The sequence below is a fragment of the Trichechus manatus genome, unplaced genomic scaffold (assembly GCF_000243295.1).
Source record: "Trichechus manatus latirostris isolate Lorelei unplaced genomic scaffold, TriManLat1.0 scaffold00066, whole genome shotgun sequence".
Taxonomy (NCBI): Eukaryota; Metazoa; Chordata; class Mammalia; order Sirenia; family Trichechidae; genus Trichechus; species Trichechus manatus.
The window spans coordinates 13,464,413-13,484,341 of NW_004444002.1; the positions used below are offsets into that span (position 1 = coordinate 13,464,413).

The window sequence follows — 19,929 nt, forward strand, 5'->3', positions numbered from 1 at the left end:
GCTAGAAACAGATATATCCACCGTACTCCAAGAATTACCTGTATTCTCCAACAATAGCCTTTCAGAAATTACAAATAGATATTAGTAAAGGAGAAGCAAAAGCTAGGGAGGAAAGCAAGAGATGGAAATGCATTCTAACTGCTTAGTGGACATTAGCTATATAAGGGAATAACCACATTTGGATCCATTTTTAACCTGGTTTCAAACCTCCCCGTAAGCAAGGACTAAAAAACTGGTCTTGGAGTATAATCAAGAAGCCATTCAAACCCAGAGAAGCAAAGAATATTTTGCAGATGGTGAGGAAAGTATGAGAAGTTGGTAGCACCGGCCACAGAGAGAACAAAGAGTCTGTGGCTGCGGGGAGCAAAGGTAGTAGACAGAATAATGCCTGAGATGTGTGACCAGCTGAGTGCCAGTCTGAGGCGAAAAGAACACTACGCTGAAGAGCCTGGAGGTAAGGAGAGAGAAAAGTAAGCCAGGAAAGCACGAGTGATTCTTGTGAGAATTGCGGGCTGCGCAGAGGCCAGCATGTGGGAAAACTGTGAGCCCTGACTCCGGGCAGGCAGGACACTAGGCAAGGGCAGATGGGCTGGCAAAGGGCTCCCTGATGGGTAGCCCCAGGAGGAACATGCAAATAAAGAGAGGACATGGGGCTCAGTTTAACTCCTACAGAAACGGAGAAAAATGACATGATGCAATTCAAAGCTAACCAACAGGGAAGGGGTGCAACAGAGCAAGGAGTGTGATGGGGATCTCTTATCTAATCACCCCAAATTTATTTACTAAAGGCTCCTAGCTCAGAGAGCTACGACCAGATGTTTCTTGTCCCAGAGAGAGTCTGCATTTCCAACAAGTTCCCAATGAAGTTATACATAAGAATCACCTGGGGATCTTGTTAAAGTGTGAATTCTGATTCAGTATATCTGGGGTAGACATGCAAATTCTCAGCAGGGAACTTGTTAGAAATGCAAATTCTCAGCAGGGGTGTGAACCAGAACCCTGTTTGAAGCCCTGCATTCCTGCCACCACTTTGCTGTCAGCTCCTCTTGTGTTAGCTCTAGTCAGCCGCTTGCAGGTCTCAAAACCGGCAACCTGCAGGATTAGGCCTCTCCAGATTCTTTGCCAACGGTGACAAGGGCAGGAAGGTGAGAGCTCAGTAGGCTGACCTGTCAGGCCTCAGGCTCTGGAATGAGTCTTGCTCCTCGAAGCCAGTATTTCATGTTTGGGAATGAGCCCCAGGTGTCAAGCCATGACACGTTTCCTTGGGCTAATGACCTGCCCTCTGTCCTGGTTTCCTCGTTTGTATTCATCTCTGGGGTCCACTGCCTCACGCAGTGCCTGGCACACAGTAGGCAGTCAATAAATGTCTGTTGAACTGAACTGAGACTGAAGCCCTCACCCAGACCTCAGCTTATGTGGTGGAGACTCTGACCTACTCTGCTTATCCCTTGTCAACCTGTCCCCCAAATCCGCAGCCATTGACTGAGGACCTGACTCACGCTGGACTTTTAGTCTGCCCCCTGCTGGTGAAACCGGCTGTGTCTCATCCACCAGATCAGACCACTTTGGAAACCAACGCCCACCTAGAGAATGTCAGAGTTCCTTCCCTATGCCTATTGAATGCCATCATTCAGGTGGCGGCACACCTCCCACTCGGGGCAGCCAGTCCAAGCCCCACTCCTTCCAGGCTTCTGCCCCTTCTGCACTGGCCAATCACCGAGCTCCTACTCTGAGCCCACCCAAGACAGACACTTGCTAGCAATATCAACTTACTTTACAAATCCTTTTCTCACAGTGTAAACTTCAGCCCACTTCTAGTTCTGAATTAATAAGATTTTACTGTTGTGAACAGAAATCTCCTGACATACCTGTTACATGTACTATAGCCCAAGGCAATGACCTGGAGAGTCTCAAATCTGGCGGTGAAGTCTCTAGGCTCTAAGTTTTCTTGGGTCTGAGTGAGGATTTTCTGTGTTCCATCAGTAACAGGACCAGCAGAGAACAAATTCTGCCTGTTCAAAACCCCTATCAAGCACCTACATAGCTACAAACTCCGGCAGTTTGAGGTCCTGAATTTTCCAATGTCCTGGCTGGCCCACCATCCCCAGTTTGGGATTCATGGACTGGATCCTGGTTTTGGCTTTGGCAAATGTGGGCCTCAGAAAATAGAACATTCCACTGGTTACTGTGTTGGATTCCCACTGCACACCTGTGGTTGAGAATGTGCAGCTCTACGACTTCATGACCCATCTACTGAGACAACAGTCCTGTGTCACAGTACCCAGAGTGCTGGAATAGAGGGCTGCTGTGGCTGAGGGGAGGGAGCAGGGCCTAGTCAGAGGAAGGTAGCTCCTTAGACTTGTCCAAGAACACTGGAAGGTCCTGTCTGCAGAAAGTGGAACTGCTGCTTCTGTCATCTTTTAGTCATTTCCAGAACCTGGGAGTCAAGGCTGAAGTCAGAACTCCAAAGTAGCAAAAGGAAACAAGCTGAGCCAAGTCTTCGCCTGATGGAAGGCAGTGACAATGGTAGTCCTCAGCAGAGTAGCTAAGACAGAGACACTAGTTCACAGGAAAGAACCTACCACCACCCAGGGGTTAACTCATTGGCTTGAGAATTGAGGAAAACATAACTAATTCAGAATAGCTCTGCCCACCACAGGCCCAAGCGTGGCACTGCCACTTTCTAGTTGCCAGCAATAAAATGAAACTAAAGACAAAGAAAGGGAAGGAAAGGTGAACTGAAGTGTAAACCACCCCCACTCCAACTGCCCCAGAAGCTGCTGGTGCCCTCAGCTCCTTGCCTCTTTGCACCTGTGCTCCTTCCGGAACAAGCAGCCTATTGTGTGAGGCTGTATGCATGGCCGTGCTAAGTAAACACGAAATGACTCTCCTGATCATAAAGTAGATGGGATTCCAGGAAAAATTTACTTAGCCAAATAAAAGTGATTGTAAAGCACTTGGTAAAAATCTAAACTGCTACATAAATACTTAATAAAAGTCCACAGCCATGCACACAAGGACAACTAGGTCAAAAATTATCCAAGCTCTCCAGCCTGGAGGGTCTTGGAAAGAGTGAAGATTGTCTCCCTGGATCTGGTTTTCTCAGCCACTTTGTATCCCTCTGCTCTTACCTGCCCGTCAGCCCTTGCTACTTCTCTAGATGCATCTCTCCCCTCACTGATATGGCTCTGTGGTTCGAGGGCTTCTAATTTTCTTTCTGGACTGTGGTGTCAAATGTTATTTGGAGCACGAGACACTGCATTCCATTTTGTTTGTTCAGAAGCCCCACTGGGGTTATGTGTTACTGGGGTGGGGAGACATTTCTTTTAAGGTTTCATTATGTGACTCTCACCCCAAACTCTCCAGCAGCAGAAATGGAGAACAACTCTGACAATATCTCTAATGGCCAACCTACTTGCTACCCTGTAGGCCCAAAGAGACTTGGTGGAGTCAAACGAAGAGCTCACTGCTGTCCTAATGAGAACGAATACAGCCAGGGGCTCTTTCTGAAATCACATTCACTTTGGTCTGTTTGGGAAACTATCAGGGAAAGAACTGGAAATTCAGTCATCAAAGCGGCTTTATGGCATTCCTCCTCCTTTCAGACTCCCCCTCAAAAAAAACAAAAAACAAAAAAAACCTTGTAATAAGATCTCATGTTCGGTTAGAGCTAGAAAGAGCTTTAGAGAGCATTTTGTCCAACTCCTTCATTTTATAAATGAAAGAAATGGCTGAAGGACAGTGACTTGTCCAAGGTCATGGTAGAGCTAGGACCCAGGGTGGACTCCCAACCCAGTCCTATGGGGTCTCAAGCTTCATAGGGGATGAGCAGACAAGAGCTTTGTTATAAAAGCCTTGAATGTAGAGGAGTTTGAGTAGAGGACTAGTGTCACACCCGGCTAAAGGTCAACCCCTAACAAGGGGTTGGAGGCACTCTAAGGGGAAGAGGTCCTTCTACCTGGGCATGCTACCTTACAGCCTTGAGAGGAAACGAGAGCAGAGAAGCATGGTAAGAGATAGGAAAGGGACTGCTACTCTAGTGGGCCTGGATAGAGGAAGGAATCAAACAAAAGACATGATTTGCGAAGACTTTGGCAACAGGTCAGAGAAAGGCTGGACAGAACACCCATCCCAGGTCTGCTGGACTGAGGGGTAAAATGAGCTAAGGCCAGGATTTCTGTCAAGAATAGGAAGTAGGTAGGAGGGCTCTGAACCCATGAGGGACAGAAGCTAGGCATTTGCCAGGTAGCGCAGGGTAGCGGTTAAGCGCATGGCCTGGCAGGGTTGGCATCCATCTCCCTCACTTACTAGGGCTGTGGCCTTTGGGAATTTATTCAACTCCATCAGTAAAACGGGGCTAATAATGTCCACTTCATACGGCTGTTGTGAGAATGAACCTAGTTAACACACACAGAGTGACTAGCACCACGCCTGACCCATGGTAAGCACCATGGAAGGGTTAGATATTTTCATCATTAACCACCTCTACTGTTTCAGTCCCGCTTTCTGAAGCACTGGGAGTTTCATTGCAACCTTAGATGGGATCTGGTGGGGAGAGCGGAGACAAAGGGAGGAGAGAGGTGATGAGAATACTTTAGGGAGGAATAGGTAAGAGAAGTTAGAAAATGAAGTTGGAATAACCAACAGAATGGGTGAGCTGCAGCTCCCCAGCTCTCTTCCATCCTGTCAATAGAAACCCTTCCACAACTTCATCTTATCTCCATATTCAGTAGCTGTTAGTTGCATTAGGTAAGGTGATGCAATGGTTAAGCGCTTGGTTGCTAACCGAAAGGTTGGCAGTTTGAACTCATCTGTACCTCCATAGGAGAAAAGATCTGGCAATCTGCTCCCATAAAGATTAAAGCCTTGAATACCCTATGGGGCAGTGCTACTCTGTCCTATAGGGTTGCTATGAGTCGGAATCGACTCAAGTGGCACACAACAACAACGAACGCATAGGTAGGAGTGCCTGGGTTGCACAAATGGTTAACGTGCTTGGCTGCTAGCCTAAAGTTTGGAGGTTCAAATCCACCCAGAGGCACCTTGGAAGAAAGGCCTGTCAATCTACTTCTGAAAACTCAGTCATTGAAAACCCCATGGAGCACAGTTCTACTCTAACACACATGGGGTCACCATGAGTTGGAATCGACTTGATGGCAACTGGTTACTGGTTTAGATGCACAGGTGCCAATAGGATGATCAACCATCCTGGTTTTCCCAGGACTGAGGAGTTTCCTACAACTCTGGACTTTCTGTGCGTAAACTGGGATGAGTTGATCACCCTGGGGCCCAGAGGGTGCCTTTGAATTTTGGGGTTATTATTTGTTATAACTCAGCATTGCTGCTAGAAGCCATCCACTGGGATCCGGAAAAGCTGGGTTACCCAGAACCATGTATCAGGATTTTTAATGGAACTTTCTTCGTGAATATGAAGAAAAAACCAAGAGTTTCTTAAATGGGTTTTACCAGGGGAACACTAGCCAATTTGAGGATAATGGTCTTTAGCAGGACATTCACAAGACAATAGCCTCATTATCAACCAGTCTTATTTGTTTGCTTTGATACTTTGATACATGCTATCTTTCTCCAAGTTCTATTCCCAGCACTGCTGTTACTGTATGTGCTTGAAAGTAATATACTGCATTTATTTTAAAATGGTCTGTCACTCAGACTTTTCATTAATTTAAAATGATGCTCCCAATCTCTCAAATTATTTCCTTATCCAGGACCAACTGGTTTATTTAGCACCATGGGCTGACTTGTTTAAAAATAGAATCTGTGGGGATCAATGGATTTGCTTAAGGAAAAAAAAATTAATATTTCTGGAGAGATGCAGTGAGAGAGAGATACTCGGGAAGCTGCTAAGCACTTGTGTTTTTACATGGAGCCCAGTAATGCTGTGCTGATTAGCCAATGTATTCAAGGTAGACCTTGCTGCTATATCTGATCTATTCTTCTACATTAATACCTAATAAATTGAGAGTGTTTTATAAATTTCAAAGATATTCCATATTCATTTTTTTTATTAGAGGCTCACAGTGACCCTATGTGGTAGGCACGGGAGGCATTAATTTCACCATTTTACAGAAGGAGAAAGTAAAACACAGACAGTTTAAGTAACCTGTCCAAAGTCACACAGTGATACTGTAGGGGAAGCTAGGTCTGGTACTTGGGTCTCTTACCCTCAAGTATGTTTGTTGGCTCATCCATTCAATTCAATATATGTATGTGGAGAGTCTACACCATGCCAGGCACAACTAAGCATTGAGGATATTAGGTAGAAGACAGAGTACTTACCCTCAAGGAGCTAATGGAAGATTAGACACAGACATGTAAAAGCTCTCAATATAGGGTAACGGGATACGCTAGAGGGAAAACTATGGTACCATGGGTTCTTAACCCAGACTAGGGCATGGGTCAGAAGCTTTCAAGCTCCCCAGAAGAGATGACACTGAGTTAAAGATAAGTAAGGGTAAGTCAGACAAAGAGCTCTTTTTCTGGACCCTTCTAGGATGGTCCTTGTCTCTGCCCTCCCTAACAGTATTTGGAGATTAGCTTTTCAGCATGAGTTCTTATATAGCACAACCCTCTACAACTCCCTCCACCTCAAAACTGGTGTATCCCCAACCTCAGGTGGGAACATCTTACTGTGGCTCCTGTTGAACAGACTCATCTCAGCTCTGGGCCCAAAGCTGTGCCCAGAAGCAAGGAGAAGGAGGGCAAAACAAGCAAATGAGTGGATCAAACCAGAGACGTGTACATTTGAGTGGTTTTAAAGAACCAGTCATGGGTTATTGAAGGGCTCACTAAAATATGAGGGGGCAAAAAGTAGGAAGCTTCTGTTGACACTGGAGCTACAAATCAGAATAAAGTATCCTTCACAGGGAAGTGAAACTTCATTATAAAGGAGACAAATCCAAGGATCAAAGCCATACTCATGTAACAGAATAAAATTCATTGGCTTGAGAAATTGGGAAAACACAACTAATTTTAATGACCTTGCTCCTTTTCCACAAAGGTTAACCCAAGGGTGACGGAAAGGACTTTACAGCCTTGGACTCGATTTGGCCTGCAACCAGCCTCATCCTGGCTTCTAATGTAAGTTATTTAGAAAGATTACCAGGGTTCATCACGATTAAAAAAAAATCCTACAAGGAACTGTGTAAAACAGCTTTGCTATCAAACAAGATACGGAAGGTGAGAAGACCAGTCTGCTGCATATTCTTAGATGCAAATAACTCACACTTGAGAACCCGTGGGCCCAAATGCCCACCATTTGCACCATCCAGGACCAAGGATGAGGATTTTGATGTTTTGACGGACAGGAGAGAAGATAAGCTAAAAATTAGAGGGAGTGGGTGGGGCTGTCTTCTTGAATAGTTAAGAAATGGATCATTGAAGGGAGCCAAAATCAGGCCTAGCTTCAGCTATCTTCCAGTGAAGATCGCCAGAGCTGTTTTTATAGGTTTCTTGAATAGCAACAACAATAGCAAGAATAGCTACCATTTCTTGAGTGCCTACTGTGTTCCAAGCACTATCCTCTACATTTCACAATCTTTCTGAATCCTCTTAACAGTCTGTTAAGGTAGAACTTCTTAACGGATGTGGAAACGGGGGTTCAGAGAAGAGAAACAGCTGATATGTCCCGGATCATAAGTTTAAACCCTTGCTGATTCTAAAGTTATGTGCTTAATTAAACGCTCTGGTAAGCTGCCTTATAATTGCTTTTTGTATGCTTTTTGTTAACCCCCAACAGTTTGGCTATATTTCCATCAGTAAAAGTCATCAGCAAAATTCAAATAATATTTTGCATTTGCTTAAGTATAGAAGGAAAAGACAAAACAAAACAAAAACGAAAAACGAAACTAGAGAACTGAGATTCTTCCAAAAGAGCTCCCAGAAGATTGTACTCTAGGGGAAGAACGGGGTCTGAGGAGGAGAAAGCAGCCCTGGTTGCACAGTGGTTAAGAGCTACGACGTGCTACGGCCGCTAACCAAAAAGGTCGGTAGTTCAAATTCACCAGCTGATACTTGGAAACCCTATGGGGCAGTTCTACTCTGTCCTATGGGGTCGCTGTGAGTCAGAATTGACTCGACGGCAATAGGTTTGGTTTTGGTGGAGGAGGAGAAAAACTACCACAACCACAACCACAAAGGAGCCAGAGACAATCTAAGAGGAAGAGGCTTCCCTAACATACCTTCTCCCTAGCCTTCAGACTCCAAGTCCCAAGAGTCCGTTTTCTTTCATGCTCAGTGACTCACCACCAGAAACAAGCTTTCTGGGGCAGAGTGACTGGACTAAAGGTTTCAGATGTGTTACTGTTTGTGGCAGTCAGAGGAGTTCTACTCAGGGCTTCGAACCCCTGCTGAGAATTGGCATTTCCACCCTAGATATACTGAATCAGAATCTACAGTTTAAAAAGATCCCCAGGTGATTCTTATGTATAACTTCCCAGGAACTTGTTAGAAATGCAAATTGTCAGCAGGGAACCAGAACGAACTGGGTTTGAAGCCCTGGTTCTAATGAAGTGACACTGATATCATGAAAGGAAGAGTAAACCAGTTGCTATTGAGTCAATTCCAACTCATGGAGACCCCATGTGTGTCAGAGAACTATCCTTCGGACGGTTTTCAATGGCTGATTTTTCAGTAGATAACCAAGCCATTCTTCCAAAGTGCCTCTGGGTAGACTCAAACTATCAACCTTTTGTTAGTAGCCAAGCACGGTCACCATCTATACCATCCAGGAATTTCATTTGCCTTATCGAGGAAAGGCCAGGAAACTTACATCCCCAGAAGCCTTGTCTCAATCAATTCTCCACCTAACTTACATGCTCCCAGAGGGGAGAACATAAGGTAATGACAGATTTCAAAACTGTAAACATGTACCAGGATGTATACCGTTAAAACAGTGTTCTGTCCATCAACGATGCCGACATTACTCCAAATATTTCTGGAACTTCTCTTTGGAAAGCCCATTTAAAGGCAGTTTAAGTGTTACAATAAATAAACAACCCCTTTATTTCATACTCTCACCCCCAAATGGACCCCAAATGGTATGGCCCTGCTTGATTAGCCACCCCATTCATTTAGTTACAAATGACTTCTAGGTATTTCAAAAACTTCACTTTACCTTCACAGGAAGAAGACTGACTTACACCTCTACATCCTTGCTTTGAACAGTGAGCAGGCCTGCTCAACCACACTATAACTGTGACAACAACAACAGCAGCTATCATTTCTAATTTTCACAACAGCCCTGAAGAGTAGGTATCACTATCCCCATCTTACAAATAAGGTAACAGAAGTTGAAGTTAAATAACTTGACCAAAGCACACAGTACACATCTGAGCCAGGATTTGAAGCTCCATCTGTCTAACTACAAAGACTGCACTCTTCCCAATAGACAACAATCACCGGCTCACCCTTCTTAACCTCTCAGGATCTTCACACTATATCCTCAGCCTGCACCGATGATGATCTGCAGACTGCAAGGACTGGTCAGAAGCCCTCAAGGCTTCCTTCCAAAGAAGATGTAGGAAAATGTTGTAAGCACCAGCAATATCAGTGAAATCAGTCTATGACCTCCCAAAGTGCCTGCTTGTGAAGAAAGCAATAATACTCAGAGGGCATGGAAGTGCTGGCATGCCAATGGAATTATTTCTTCAAAGGCAGTTATATTCCTTCGTGGTCCCGTCTCCTAAGCCTTTCAGGGTAGAGTACAAGAGCTCTGGTGCATGGAGCCATGATGATTAAGAGGAAATGGGCCTTACTCCGCCATCGGAATCACAGTTCAAACAGGAAACCGAGAGGTGATTTATTTGTTGAGGATATGGGTGTGCTGGAGTCCTTGGGTTCTGTAAACGGTTAATGTGCTCAGCTGCTAACTGAAAGGTTGGTAGTTCGAGTGCACCCAGGGGTGCCTTGGAAGAAAGGCCCGGAGATGTATTTCTGAAAAATCAGCCATTGAAAATCCTATGGAGCACAGTTCTACTCTGACACATATGGGGCCTCCATGATTTGGGGCCAACTCAGTGGTGGCAAATGTTTTTTTTTTGTTTTGTTTTTTGGCAGCATATGCTGGGACCTGCCTTGGTGCTTTCAATATAAGGAAATGATTCAAATTAATTGGGGGGTGGTGGTGAGGCATAGGGACTAAGAGGACACTATCTGCTTAAAGCAATAAGCCCTCCAGCCTTCAAAAGGTGGTCTCTTACAGACATATCAATGTTGAGCCATCAAAATGTCTCCTCCTGCTACTTCAGACATGACAGTCGACCAAGTACAGTCCATCTTGAATGTGGGACACAATATTAAGCTGTCCGTCATCGGGATAAGCCGTGTTTATTCTCACTCAATTCTGAAGGTAAAGCTACTGTATGTGACACCATAATCTGAAAGGATAAACGTCGCTATATTGCCAAAGAGTAAGTCCTGACAAATAGCTGTCACTAAAGACTACTTTCAAGATAAATCTATGACGAAAATATGCCAGTCTAGGACTATGGGACATAAAGTGATACTCGTGAAGACTGGGCCTCTTAGCTCAAGTAGATACATGAGACCAAATGGGCAGCTTCTGTCCAGAAGTGAGATGAGAAGGCAGAGAGGGTTAGGAGCTGGTTGAATGGACATGGGGAATCAGGGGCGGAAAGGAGGAGTGTGCTGTCACAGTATAGGGAGAACAATTAGGGTCACATAACAATGTATGCATAAATTTTTGTATGAGAAACTGACTTGAATTGTAAACTTTCACTTAAAGTACAACAATAAAATTAAAAATTAAAAAAAGAAAGAAAAGAAAATATGCCAGTCTAAGCCCTTAGAGAGATTATTATACAGGAGTACTCTCCAAACTTATTTGTCCTGCCGAAATAGAATTAAAAAAAAAATCCTTAGCTGCCATAAATATTTCATGCTATACCAAATTAAGTCATTTTCTACATACCCCATTTTTCCATCAAAGTCTTTTCATGAATGATCTTGACTTATCTAAGGTAAGGTAGAATATGCAAACTGCCATACCAGCAAAGAACATTTTACTTCAGTACTTTTGCTCTAGGGCATCCACTCAGGCTAACACAGCAGTTCCCCAAATTAGAAAGAATGAAGTATCATGTTTCTGCTTCCAGGAAAACTAAAGGAGAAATGAAATCCAAAAATGTCTCCAGGGGACCAAGAACTGTGGAGATGGTTAGTGATGAAACAGCATCTAAAGCTGTATTTGTCCCTTTCTCCTTCTTACTAGCCTTACATAAGCAGGGCTTCTGGCAGGCTTGGGGATGTAACGGTTAATTTTATGTGTCCACTTGGCTAGGCTCTGGTGCCCAGTTGTTTGGTCAAACACTAGCCTAGATGTGGCTGTGAAGGTTTTTTGCTGATGTGATTAACATTTATAATCAGTTGGTTTTGAACAAATGAGATTTCCCTCAATAACGTGGGTGGGCCTTATCCAATCAGTTGAAGGCCTTAAGAGCAAAACTGGAGGTTTCCCAGAGAAGACAGAATTGTGCCTAAAGACTGTAACACAGAAATCCTGCTGGGGTTTCCAGCCTGACTGGCCTATGGATTTTGGACTTGCCAGCCCCCACAATTACGTGAGCTAATTCCTTAAAAATCTCTCTCTCTCTCTCTCTTCTTGTCTCTTCATTATATTTCTCTGGAAAACCCTGACTAATACAGGGGGCAAGAAAGAACTAGGTACAGAAGAAAGATCTAGGAGGTTGAAGACCTTGAAATCATCATGACAGGGCCTGCTAAGAGGAGCTACGGAGCCTTGGCTTCAGTATGTTTTGATTCTGGCTTGTGCTTAAGCAAGCTCTAAAACCAAGTGACTTTAGGACCTGACTTACCACCACCAAATATTATTTCTACTGTCAGTTCTTTACTTTGTTCCAGTGCCCCCTTCCTCTTGGCTCTGCACTTTATCTTACAGATTTGCTTCCCCATTGCTACTTTCATTGGCTCTTCCGTATTTAAAGTTGTATGTACATTGCCTTGAATCGTTTGGAGAGAAGCCACCTTATAAATCTTAAAAACAAAAACCAAACAACAAATAATAAACAACCTAATTTAGCATAAGAGGAATTGATGAGAGCTATGTATAGCAACTGCTGCATACCACAGACCTGACGTGACTGGAATGGGCTATGTGTATGTACGTGTGGGTCTGAGTATGTGTACAATTCAACATACAGGTTTTTTCCTAATATTTTCCTTTAACACCAGATTGAAGATTCTGAAGTTCTTTTCCTTTTGCTATATAAACCAGTGAAAGGCTTATTGGTGCTAGAAATCTGCCCCTTTCCCCAATCTTCAAAACATAGTGTTCTTAAAACAGTGACACTCTAAAAACACAATCAACTATTCTCCCTTGCACTTTATAGATCATAAAAAAAAATTGCTGTAAAGTTGACTCTGACTCACGGTGGCCCCAAGTGTGTCAGAGTAGAACTGTGCTCCACAGGGTTTTCAATGGCTGATTTTCATCCAAGGGTGCCTCTGGGTAGACTTGAACCACCAACCTTTCAGCTAGCAGCTAACTGCATTAATCGTTTGCACCACTCAAGGACTCTACATCCATCATCGAGGGGTATAAGCAGCTCTCACAACCCAGCTGACATGGATATTGCTTAATACTTTTTTCAGCATCAATGTTTCCCTTTTGTTCAAGTGTTTCCACTGATAAGTCTCATTCCCTTCAGGATCCTTGACTTTCATAACTTTTCTTGGCTAAAAGTAAATATTTTCAAAGGAACATAAACCTGACCTATAAAGATAGCATGGTTGCAACCAATTTGACAAAATAAACTGAGAATTTTTACTTAAAACTTCAAATTAAATGAGAGATTCAATGAAAAGCTCTAGAAAGAGGTTTTAACTATAGATGATACTTGGAGGGCAAAACTAATCTTTGTAAATGGTACAAATAGAGGGCACATGTGTCCTCAGGCTAAAGAATTTCATATTATTAAATGTATATTCGTGAATAATTTTTAAAAATCTAGTTTGACACTATTCCCTAGTCCCATCATTGCATTAGATCAGTAATACAAGTACAGGTTAATTATAACCTGAGGTTACTAAGGAGGAATTCCTTCCTGGACTACATTACCCTTATTCTGGTCTGCAAATACATTTAATTTCCTCTCTTCCTTCCTTCCTTCTTTTAATGCACTTGGCTGCTAACCAAAAGGTTGGAGGTTCGAGTCTAGCCACAGGTGCCTTGGAAGAAAGGCCTGGTGATCTACATCTGAAAAATCAGTCATTAATAACCCTATGGATGGTGATGAACGAACATAATTAATGTCACTAACTGTACATGTGAAGATTGTAGAAATGGAAAGTGTTCTGTTATATATTTACTACAATAAAAAAAAACAAAACGAAAAGAACCCTATAGAGCATACTTCTACTCTGACACACCTGGGGTTACCATGAGTCGGAACTGACTCTACAGAAGCTGGTTTAATAGTCACAACGACCCTGTGAGATGCCCTTATCTTACAGAGAAAGACCTTGAGGCTTACTAGGTTACATGACTCACCCAACGGCACATAGTAAGTAGCAGAACTGAAATGTAAGCCCAAGATCATCTGGCTCCAAAGCCTTTCTCTGTCTATTACATTAAATTGCTAATTCATTCCATTTAGCATCATGATTAATTATCCTATGTCCTGATATTGGGTCCTGCTAGAGTGTAAGTCCCCAAGGCAGGTAACTTGCCTGTCTTGTTCATCCTTGTATCTCTAGCACCTAACTTCGTGCTAAGCACATAATATCTTAAAACAGAGATCTTGAAGGCATGAATGAATGAATGAATGAATAAGGAAAAAAAACCAGACTATTAGATCTGGAAGGACTCCAATCCAACTATCTCATTTTTTAGATGGGGAAACCAAGGACCAGAGAGATTAAGTCTCTTGCTCCAGGTCAAGCAACTAGTTAGTGAAAGCTTCAGAGCTCCATTTCAAGTCTCTGTATTCTCTTCTATACCCCACTACCACTTATACAAACACTTTTAAAAGCATGTCCATCAATTCCGTGTGGTTTTCTCAGCATTCTACCCTCCTGATTTAATTCTTTAATTGCAAACTAGTCCTCACATGTACAAAGCACTAGAAGGAGTGCCACTATCCCACTAGAACGAAAGCCCCATGAGGACAAGAATTTTTGTCTGTTTTGTTCACTTCAACATGCCTGGCACTAGAAGGTGCTCAGTAAAAATTTGATGAGGAAATGAACGTATATTACCCCCTTTCCGATGCTGAACAAATTCTTCACAGATGAAGACTGTTAGCATAGTTATACTAACAAATACGCAAATAATCAAACTTTTCAGTAAAATTCTCAGTGAAATAGTACTCCTCTTTCCTTCCCCTGTCTTCTTTCCTCAATCTTCATCTATACAATAGGGAAGAACAATGCTACTTATTCCATAAGGCTGTTACAAAAATAAAAAGTTAACACATACAAAGCACTTAGCACAGTGCTTGACACACAGTTAACTCTCAATAAACCATAGCTATTAGTATGATTGAAGGGAGCCCTAGTGGCACAGTGGGTAAGCACTCAGCTGCTAACCAAAAGGTCAGTGGTTCAAACCCACCAGCCACTCCATGGGAGAAAGATGTGGCAGTCTGCTTCTGTAAAGATTTATAGCCTTCGAAACCCTACTCTGTCCCATAGGGTCACTATGAGTCAGAATCAACTCAACAGTGATGGGTTTGGTTTTCTGGTTTATTAGTATAATTACGATTTCTTCAAATCAACTAAATAAAGGCCCACATAATGAAGAGATGGAAGAAGCCAAAGACAAAATAAAAGAGTTGTTTTACACTTTAGACTTTGTAAAATGTCCATGAACACATATTGTAAACTCTGTGAGGGCTATAAGCTATAGACAGCATGTGGCACATCATACATGCTCACACACGTCTTTTCTAGACTTTTTCTTGTGAAACTAAATGGGAGCAGAGAGAAGACACAATCAACCTTGAAATGAACATATGATGAACATTCCTCAAATACTGCTATATTGAACTTTCAAAAAAGATCACCTTTCCACGAGTTCCTGTCCATTCCAGCAAAGGGTGTCGTTTTCGGCCACAGGGCTATGGCTGCAAATGTAGCCTGGCAAAGCACTGTAGAAGCTGATGAAAGATTTCAACTTCTGAATTAGTTCCCTGAAAGAAAAACAAAACATCTGCGCATAAGAGGCAAGTAAACCCAGTATGAGAAAAGTTTAATTTCCTTATCAGCATGACAGAAGGGCTCTGCCAAGCTGATTAGAGCAATAATGATTTTTAAAGACAATTCTTGGCTACAACACTACAATTTAGTTTTTTTTTTAAAAAATCAATAGAATGATATTAGAAAAAAGTGGCCTGCCACATAAGGTGCCATTCCTATTAGAAGGATGATTTAATTCCGACATCCATTTTCAAACACTTTCAGCCTCCATTTTTTGTTCAGAACGCTGTTACCTCCGTTCTCAAAGGTGCTGATTACAAGGCACACTGGAGCGCTACATATCTTTTGGTTTCTGAGTGTAATTGAGTGCATCGATTGTAATTTACAATGCTATTACCCTAGAGATGGCCCCTTTCCATATAGGCTCTGGCTAATGGTTGCAGATCAGAATCACAGGGTGCTCAGAGCAGTAGAAGCTCTATGAAATTCTCCTGACAATATAGTCAGAGAAACTCACATCTGCCAGAGGAGTAAGTGTTCTTTGTTATTTGTCTGTATATTATGGTTCCTGCTGGGGGCGGGGAGGGAATCCTAGTATATTTTATTATTTATTTGCTTTGGTTTTTATGCTATGTATGGCAAGACAAGGAGCCCTGGTGGTGTAATGGTTAAGTGTTCGACTGCTAAATGAAAGGTTAGTGGTTCAAACCCATCCAGTGGCTCTGCAGGAGAAAGACCTGGCGATCTGCTCCCATAAAGATTTACAGCATAGAAAACCTTATGGGGCAGTTCTACTGTCACATGGGGTTGCTATGAGTTGGAATCGACTCGACAGTACCTAACAACAGTAACAAAATCATGACAAGACAAGCGTACATGTGTGTATGTGTGTACGTGTGAGAGAGAGAGAGAGAGAGAAAATCGTATTATGTATGCAAATGTATATATACACACAAAAAAACACCTCGCAAATTTCTGTCCTATTATCTTCTTTCAGCTGTACCAGGGCACACAAAATAAGGCTCCATAAACTGGAGAGAAGTTGATATAAAGAAATAATAAAGTATCTATGTCATAGATGTCCAGTGGTAAGCACATAAAAATACATTCTTTTCAAAAGCAATGCTTCTGGTAGAAGGAGAGTTAAAGTTTTCTACACACCTAAGTCTACTCTAAGTCTCTACTAAGGACAGGGAATTTGCAGGTAGTGGAGTAATTATTCAGTACTGTCTACAAGCTAAGAATGGACTGGCCTGATATACAGGCCTCTGGAAAAGCCAGAGGCCTGAATCTCATTTGGTCACAAGTACAAGTCCTGAGCCCAGAACTGGCCAAAAGAGGAGAGCTGGCATAAATAACTTTTTTTGCATTGAATGCTATTTTCCACTTTATTACGATAAAAATATTCACTTCAAGTAATGATTTTTAAAAAACAGAGAGAGCTTACAACACTCAACACGGCTTCATAAAGGCTTGAGTCATAGCTAAATTAAATCAGGATAATAGACAAAACAGCTCAAGAAAGGTTAAAACACGTTGCGGTCAAATCAATTCCAACTCATGGTGACCCCATATGTTACACAGTAGAACTGCTCTATAGGGTTTTGTTTTGTTTTGTTTTGTTTTTTGCTGTAATCTCGATGGGAGCAGATTGCCAGCCTTTCTTCTGCAGGATGGATGGGTGAATTCAAACTGTAAACCTTTAGGTTACCAGTCCAGCCCAAACTGTGCTAACCAGGGACCTTTAAGAAAGCTTACTGGGACATATACAACTCCTGATACCCAACAGTTACTTCCTGCTGTGCTCATACCCTCTCAGCCTACCCCTGGTAGCTGAAGTACAGTCAATCTCCAAATGGAAGAGGCTCAAATACAGAGCTCTGAAAATAAAAGTCAGCATTATAGTTTCTCACAGTGGAAAAAAAATGGGTTCAATTAAGGGCTAACAGGAGAAATGCTCTGTTTTACAAGTTAATAATCCAGTCCTCAAGAGTGGAAACTGCAAGACTAAAGGCTGAGGCTGGGTAGTTCCCTCCCACTCCATGAAGGAAATGGAATATGGCCATTAGTCTATGAGAAAAGATGGTCCTCTCTTTAATGAAATAGTTTCCCTTGAGCTGCCTCCCCCTTCCAGCCCTCTCTCACTAACACAGCACATGGCAAGAACAACTGAACCCACAGCAAAGCCTTCCAATCTGATTTTTCTAGAAAGTACAAACAACACCATGAATTTCTCCCAGCCTCCCAATTCTTGCAGTTTTCTTGACTTATCATAAAGATCATTGACAAGTTGAAGAACATCCAGAGGGGACCGATCTAAAAGTCAAGGGGATGAGCAGCTGCAAAAAAACTTGGGATCTTCCACTTTGGTATGGAAGGATAGGACCTGGAGGAGTCAGGATAAAAGTCTTGCAAAATCGCAAATAATGTGAATATGAGGAATATGGTCTGGATCATCAAATACTAGAACTCAGGGAAATGTCTTTGAAACTTGAACAAGACAAATTTGGGGGAATAAAAGGCCATTCTACTTCATAAGAGTATTCATTACTTCCACAAGACATCCAGATGGGCATAAGAAGTGGTTGCGTTTTTTCAAAAATTGCTTCTATATTAGTTATTTTGAATTTAGAACACAGTTTCATTTAGCGCCATGTTTTAACAATGGTCGAATGCTTAGAAAAGCCCCTCAAAACCCATTATGAGTAGTAGCTAACAGCACTGATTTTGGAGTCTGACTGACTTGAATTTCAAATGTGCGCTGCTCCTCCACTCACACAGCTGTGAAACTGTAAGCCAAGTCTAAACTTCTCTGAGTCACCGTTTTCATATGTGCAAAATGAAGGTAATGAGAGCACCTTTCTCATAAGGTTGCTGTGATGATTAAATGAGACAATGCATGTAAAGTGCTTAGCACAGAGTAATCCCTCCACAATGTTAGCTATTACCAATTGTGATGGTTGATGTTATGTGTCAACTTTGCTAGGTTATGATTCTAAGTGGTTTGGCAGATACTGGACTGGGTGCTCTTCCATAACGTGATGTAATGTAATCACCTTCTATGATGTGATCTGATGTGATCAGCCAATCAGGTGAGAGGGGAGTTAGTTCCCTTGCGGGTATGGCCCGACGCCAATATATAAATGGATGTTCTGGCAAAGCCTCTTCTCTCTCAACCCTGCATTCTTTTCGCTACCTGACCTCTGGTTCTTGAGACGCAAGCCTGAAGAAGACTCTGGTCTGCAGCCTGATCTGCAAATTTCTGACTTGCCAGCCCCCACAATCCTGTGAGCCAGCAGAGGTCTCCAGCTTGCTGCCTGACCTAAGGATTTGGGACTTGCCAGACCCCACAACTGTGTGAGCCATCTCGTTGAAATAAATCAATCCCTCTCCCTCTCTCTATATATGTATGTCTCACTGGTTTTGTTCCTCTAGAGAACTCCGACTAAGACACCAACAGTACCATGATCATGAATCTGTGAAGATAAATGCAATATATATGTAATATACATATAGTATGGTACAACTAAATTTATGTATGCAGGATATTTAATTGTTTTTGAGTTCCAGATAAATTTATGTGTGTAAACCCTTAGTAGGTTTTAATTATCCTGGTATTTGTTTTCAAAAACTAGCTACTGGGCTGGGTAATCCATGGGACTAATCAGGCATAGCAGTTTGAATGATCTTCTTCTCTGACTCTGATAGGAAGGTGGTGGTAGCCTTCACAGGGATTTGTGCCTAAGAATTCAAGCATCAGATATGGAGAGTAAAGATAAATGAAGTCAAGTTTAAAAAAGGTAGATTGGTTATCAGGGAAATGCAAATCAAAACCACAATGAGATACCACTTCACACCTACTAGGATGTCTATTATATTTAAAAAAATGAAAAATAACAAGTGCTAGAGAGGATGTGGAGAAGCTGGAACCTTCACACACTGTTGGTAGGAATGTAAAATGGTGTAGCTACTGTTGAAAACAGTCTGGCAGTTTCTCAAATAGTTAAACATAGAACTGCCATTTGATCCAGCAATTCTACTCTTAGTTATATACTCAAAAGAACTGAAAACATATGTTCACACAAAAACATGTACGTGAATGTTCATAGCAGCATTGTTTACAATAGCTGAAAAAGTGGAAACAACCCAAATATCCATCAACTGATGAATGGAAAAATTGTGGTATATCCATACAATGGAATATTACTCTTCCATAAAGTGAAATGAAGTCCGGCTAAATGCCACAACGTGGATTAATCTTAAAAATAGTATGCTAAGTAAAAGAAGCCAATCACAAAAGACCACGTATTACACGATTCATTATATGAAATGTATGGAATAGGCAAATCTATAGAGACATAAAGTAGATTAGTGGTTGCTTGGGGAGATGAGGGTTATGGGGTGATAGCTAAAGGGTACAGTGTCTCTTTCTGAGGTGATAAAGATGTTCTAAAATTGATTGTGGTGATGGTCGCACAACTCTGAATGTACCAAAAATAACTGACTTATACACTTTAAGTGGATAAATCATATGATACGTGAATTATATCTGAATAAAAGTTATTACATCCTTCCCCCCAAAAAGGTAGAGAAGAGGTAAGAAATATGTCTACAGAAAGAGAGGCTTGTGTACTGGAGGGAGTGGTGCTCCCTGAAACAATGGAAGGAGACAATCAGGAGAGCTGCAAAAGAGCAGCAAGTGTCTTGGTTTGGATGGACATGAAATAAACACGTGGG

At 42.2% G+C, this 19,929-nt stretch overlaps 1 protein-coding gene across 3 annotated transcripts in view; it reads right to left on the bottom strand.

Annotated features, from left to right (window-relative positions):
• The window catches only part of GPC3 (glypican 3), a 511,040-nt gene that overhangs the window by 136,647 nt on the left and 354,464 nt on the right, over positions 1 to 19,929 (bottom strand). For all 3 annotated transcript variants that reach the window (XM_004379638.1, XM_004379637.1, XM_004379636.1), the window contains one exon: positions 15,060 to 15,185. In XM_004379638.1, coding sequence (XP_004379695.1) covers positions 15,060 to 15,185 — 126 coding nt within the window. The remainder of the gene's footprint in view (positions 1 to 15,059; positions 15,186 to 19,929) is intronic.